This window comes from Erigeron canadensis, chromosome 5 (assembly GCF_010389155.1).
Source record: "Erigeron canadensis isolate Cc75 chromosome 5, C_canadensis_v1, whole genome shotgun sequence".
NCBI classification, from domain to species: domain Eukaryota; kingdom Viridiplantae; phylum Streptophyta; class Magnoliopsida; order Asterales; family Asteraceae; genus Erigeron; species Erigeron canadensis.
Window position 1 is genome coordinate 575,121 of NC_057765.1, and position 5,911 is coordinate 581,031.

At 34.6% G+C, this 5,911-nt stretch overlaps 1 protein-coding gene across 1 annotated transcript; it reads left to right on the plus strand.

The window, feature by feature from the left end:
• Positions 1-569: 569 nt before the first annotated feature.
• Positions 570-5,163, plus strand: LOC122600738 (pescadillo homolog). The gene is made up of 13 exons (XM_043773493.1): positions 570-631; positions 723-808; positions 1,792-2,040; positions 2,130-2,255; positions 2,407-2,491; positions 2,614-2,724; positions 2,857-2,950; positions 3,071-3,297; positions 3,400-3,507; positions 3,627-3,748; positions 3,841-4,051; positions 4,140-4,349; positions 4,738-5,163. Exons 1-13 carry the CDS (start codon positions 608-610, stop codon positions 4,825-4,827), a joined length of 1,743 nt encoding a protein of 580 aa, XP_043629428.1. The 5' UTR covers positions 570-607; the 3' UTR covers positions 4,828-5,163.
• The last annotated feature ends 748 nt before the right edge of the window (positions 5,164-5,911 follow it).

Here is a 5,911-nt window from a genome sequence, read left to right on the forward strand (position 1 = left end):
TAACTAGTTTCATGTGAGTCATAAATCATAAGTACATCATATTTATGTAGTTATGGCACTAGCATCAGTGACATGTATATTAGAATACAAGCAAAGGATCGGAGAACTTAAAAATTCATAATTCAAAACCTATTATTTATACACCTATTACTCTTTTACATCCCATGCATGGATTATTATTATTATTATGTTTATGCATATATACGACCAAGCAAGTGGCCTATTAATTACATTTACATCAATAATTCTGTCGCCGCCACTATCACCACCACCAGCATACCGGCATCCCTATAGTGTTGATCCTTTTTTTTTTTTTTAAATGAAAGTACAAAATTGAATCTAAGTGGTTGAATTACCTTGACACTGGGTACATGAGATCAAACGGTTCCTATCAATCTACCGAAAAGTAGGGGCTAAATAATTCGGGCCTTCTACTTTGGGCTATTAAGATGGCCCATCAAACTTAGGCTTTGGCCTTTTGGGGGATTATCTCGTATTCCACAAGAAGTCAAAAAAAAAATATATATAAAGTAAAAGAAACCCTATAAATGAGATCCTTTCCTTTTCTCCCTCCGTCGTTCCATTCCATTTCCTCTGCCTCATAATCATGCCGAAGCATTACAGACCAGCTGTAAATTCTTATTTCAGTTTGATTCCTATATATATATATATATATGATATACATTTACATCTTGATGATGTAATTTAAATATACTTTGCAGGGGAAGAAGAAGGAAGGAAACGCAGCTAGATATATTACAAGGTCACAAGCTGTTAAGTATCTTCAAGTCAGTCTTTCTGTTTTCAGGTATGTTTACTTCCCTTCATATATTTATTGATTTGTTGAATACTGGTATGAAAATAGATACAGAAATATTGTGTTCAAAAAAAGACTAAAGATTTCAATATATGTATTTAAGTCATTAAGAATACTTTTTGTTGTATGTTTTATGTTTAGACCTGTTAAAAATGTTAACTTTTTTTTGTGGGTTATGTTAAAAAAATGGTTGTTTAGTTTTGAAATTTGTGAGTTAGTAGTTGGTTACTTTGGGGTGAGGAATGGTTCCAGGCACCTTCATTAGGTTAGGGATAAGTAATAAGAGTTTAAGAATGACATTTAGCTGCAGTGATGGGGGTAGTCTAATTTAGTCTGTGTAGCAAGACAGAATCCGATACTAATACACAAGTTTTTCAACTTAATGTTTACTCCAGTTTGTCAAAAAGCCAACATTTGATTTTAAACCAGTAGTTAAGTAGCTTAATTTACTAGCTTATGTAGCAAGAAATTATCCGATACATGATAACAAGTTTTCCAACTTAATGTCTTAATGTTTGCTCGATTGTGTCGAGAAGCCAACATTTGAATTTAAACCAGTTTGTAACTAGCTTACTGCGAAAATTTGTATCGAGTTTTTTAACGTTGTTAATAAAGTAGGATATCATGAAAAGTTAGATTAGTACGTAGCTAAGTTAATGTAAGCTGTTGCCCTCATGTGTAGATATATGTTTTACATAGTTGTAATAAACTAGCTGAATTTATATATGAATCGAGTTATATGTGTATATTTGTTTAAAGTAGGTGACCCTAGTTTTGAAGATATTTAGTCACCAAGGAAGGAGCCTGGCTTAGTCTATAGTAAATCCTGTAAATAGTTGTAACCTCGAAAGATATTCTTCATTTCTGTATTGTGTTTAGAAAGTGTATTTGTTTTCACTTTAATGTAGAATTATGAAATCCTGAAGGGTTTTTTTAAACAAGGTATTAAATGCTTGGGTTTTTTGATTTAATAGGCGATTATGTATCTTCAAAGGTGTTTTTCCCCGGGACCCAAAGAAGAAGGTGAAGGGAAACCACCATACCTATTATCACATGAAAGATATCTTGTTTCTTAAACATGAGCCACTTCTTGATAAGTTCCGTGAGATGCGGGCATATGAGAAGAAGGTAAAGAAAGCCGTGTCTAAGAAGAACAAGGATCTTGCTGAACGCTTGTTGACCCGAAAACCTTCTTACACACTTGATATGCTTATCAGAGAGAGGTTGGTCTTACTATATCCAAGTTAGAACATTCGTACCTACTATTGTCTGCTGTCATGACTCACTGATTAGTAAATTGTGTCGGCTTTAGATATCCAAAGTTCATTGATGCATTAAGAGATTTGGATGACTGTCTCACCATGGTGCATCTTTTTGCTACGCTACCCGCTATAGAGAGGGAAAATATTCAAGCTGAGAGAATCCATAACTGTCGAGGGTATGTGTTATATATTCAAGCTGAGAGAATCCATAACTGTCGAGGGAAAATATTCAAGGGGAAATATTCTACAGACTTGATAGCTAATTTTGATGTGATGCCATGTTTGTATGTCTTTTCAGCTCATATGATGTTATATATGTTTTTGCAGGTTAAGCCTTGAGTGGCAGGCATACATCTCGCGAACTCATAAGTTGCGTAAGGCTTTCATATCTGTGAAAGGCATATATTACCAGGTATGGTGATCAATGCATACACATGTTTTTTTGTGCATATATAAATAATATAATAGTATATGTATATGTTAAATAGAACATAATATGCAAGTAATGTGAGTTTACAATTGAACCCTGTTCAGGCCGACGTTGATGGACAAAAAGTCACATGGTTGACTCCTCATGCATTACAGCAAGTCATGCCTCAAGATGTAGATTTTAAGATCATGCTTACATTCCTGGAGTTCTATGAGGTTTGAGATAATCGAGTTCTCATACCACTTTAATGGAAGTTATATCGTCAGTAATCTATGCATGTGTATGTATTTTTATTTTTTTTATCCCGACTTGGACTTACATATACTTTGATTTAATTTATTATGCAGACTCTCCTTGGTTTTGTCAATCTGAGACTCTATCATTCGATCAATTTAAAATACCCACCTATTCTTGATCCTCGTCTGAAAGCTTTAGCAGCAGGTACGAACTTGTTATCATGTGTTTAGTTATTGATGGATCACTATATATGCACATTGCTTTATGAAAGGATTTTTAATGTCTTGTATTTTGAGAAATTCACTATCTTTGAAATTTGTGTAGACTTATATGCTTTGACAAGGTATGTTGATGCTGAAAACCGGACAAACGGAGCAAGTACTGAGGAGTCTGAGCTTAGACTAGCCCAACTTCAAGACCAGCTACCTGCTAATGAACCAGGTGCATTAATGCACCTTGTTGATGATGCTGTTGAGGAGAACGATGATGATGAAGAAACAAAGGCCTGTAAAACCCTCTTTCAAAACAAGACATTCTTTTTGGGCCGTGAGGTATAATCGAATATCTGATCGAGTTGTAGTCTTAACTTTTAGGTTGGCATATTTGTGTGGCGCAAAATTTAGGCGTTAAAGTAAGTCTGTCTGTGTATTTAGGTTCCAAGGGAGTCGTTACTGTTTGTGATTACTGCATTTGGTGGTGTGGTTTCATGGGATGGGGAAGGAGCTCCATTTGAGGAATCTGATCAGAGCATTAATTATCAGGTATGCCGGTTTACAAGAAAAGCTTTTAGTTGCGTAAACCATGTTTAGATATCAATTTTTTTGTTATCTAATCTTAACAAACATCTTTTTGGGTTTCCTTTGACTGGTATTTTGTACAGATTGTTGATCGGCCGACTCAAAGTCACCGGTATATATCTCGAGATTATATACAGCCACAATGGGTGTTTGATTGCATAAATGCACGGATCATACTACCGACTGAAGAGTATCTGGTTGGAAAGTAGGTTTTGTTTTTCTTTTGATTTTGTAGATGACATGGCAACTAGCTTTATAAATATATTTTTAAAACTTTCAACTTCTTTTGCCAAACAGGGTGCTTCCGCCACATTTGTCTCCATTTGTTGACAACGAAGCAGAAGGTTATGTACCCGAGTATGCAGAGACCATTAAAAGGCTTCAAGCTGCTGCAAGACAAGAAATCCTTCCAATGCCAGGTGCAGAACATGATGATCCCCAGAATCTACTTGTTGAAGGCATCATTGACCGCACAAAAGCAAAAGAAGCCGCCGAGACAAAACGGAAGGTCAGTCAGCTGATGTACAAATGTATATATGTTTTTCAGCACATGTTTGGTCAAAAGTATGTTTACACATTTTTTTTGTTGGATGTAGATGGCTATGCATCAGACTCAATACCATGAAGAACTAAAAAAAGAACTTGAAGGGACAAAAGACACACCTGTTGCTACTGAGAGCCAGAAGAATGCTGATGAAGAAGATGCAACAGAAGACGACTCTTTAAAGCAGGCTGCAAAGGACGATGACAGCCTGTCCACAGTTACAATGTCACGCAAGAAGAGGAGGCTTTATGAGGCCATGATGGTAAGATTCCATCTATATTTACAAAACAATCATCCATCTTTAAAGTTGTAAAAAGGGGCATGATACGCAAGGTTGGGTCACATTATGGTACATTTCGAAATGGACCGTTTTGAGCTGGATAATTCTGCAAGACTGCATACTTTTATTTTTTTCATAAAATAATTAGGGTCTTATTTAAGATTACAAAACAAAAATGTTTATACTGTAATAATAATAATCGAAATCCCTAAATTCTTATATCACCCATTTCCATCCCTTCTCAAAATAAATTTTATATTTGTCTTGTCTGCTGAAAATCGTTGACTTTGAGTTGAAGTAGTCTAACCATATATTCATTCTTGAACGACACTGTTATATCAACTGACCGTCTATATATTTACTTGTTCAGATTTCCCAACAAAGGAAAAAGACAAGCGTTGACATTCTCAATTCAAGGAAGGAAAATCTTAAAAAACACAAGAAAACGTCTTCAGACTGAAGTTGTATTCTCATCTTCTCTGCCAATTGCTGCTTTTAAGAGTGGTTAATTAAATTTTGTAGTCATTGGTCTCTTCTTTATTGTGTTTTTGAACATATCAATGCGAATGGTCTCCAAACATTGTTCTTTTCTTAATGCACCATATACTATTATTGCCATCATGTGTGGTAATCATGGAGACTTTCTTTGACTCCAATACTCTTATATAGTGTCTTGATGCAATGCTTTTAGGACTACAAGGTAAGGTGACCAGTCTTAACGAGTTGGTTCATATACAAGTGTATAACGTTGTTATCCTCACTTGTGTTTTCATCAAATGTGGCATTTTCTGTTCCAGTATATATGTATATGCTGATATAAGTATGAGTTAATTGCAGGACTCGTTCCTATGATGGTTCATCTTTGTGGTTCATATCCTTTTCAAGAATTTTAGTCCAATAAATCTAAACCGTTCAGTTTTGTTACGAGTTACATTTCAAATGATGTCAGTTTTATTGCGAGTTACATCCTTGTAGTTTTTTCGTTTTCGTGGTTTACATCCCTCTCTAGGAATGTAAATCGCAACAAACCGAGTAGTCTGGACTTATTCCACCAAAATTCCCGAGGAGAGATCTAAACACAAAAATGAACAAACCACATGACGAATCCTGAATCAACTATATCAAACAATTTACAGTCGCAATGATGATAGTTTAACGGTAAAGAATATGCATCAACAAAACGGAGTTCTAAGAGTATCTCTAAAGGCATTTGTTAAAAGCTTTTTCAAAAAACTTTTGATCGAATTATTGCTCTAATGTGAAAATTTTAATAAGTCTTTTAAAAGCTTTAGAAAAAACTTTTTACTCTAATGAAAAAATATTTATGCACAAACTTTTTTATTACTAAAAAACTTTAGAAAAAGCTTTGTAAAAAGCTCCATGACTAAGTTTTTAAAAAAGTTAAATTTCATCTCGTCTCTTTAATGTACTGCATGATAATCTATTTTTCATGTCAGTCGTAGAACTTGTTAACGTAACCCATTAATCGGAGATCCAGTCCAAAAAACATCTTTTGTGCATGATAATCTATTTTTCATGTTACT

What these genes read in the sequence shown, in the direction of transcription:
- LOC122600738 (XM_043773493.1), top strand. Translation starts at nt 608, where the DNA reads ATGCCGAAGCATTACAGACCAGCT. An exon ending in TGAAAGGCATATATTACCAG is followed by an intron (nt 2,492 to 2,613) that starts GTATGGTGATCA and finishes AACCCTGTTCAG; the next exon opens with GCCGACGTTGATGGACAAAA. An exon ending in ATCAGAGCATTAATTATCAG is followed by an intron (nt 3,508 to 3,626) that starts GTATGCCGGTTT and finishes TATTTTGTACAG; the next exon opens with ATTGTTGATCGGCCGACTCA.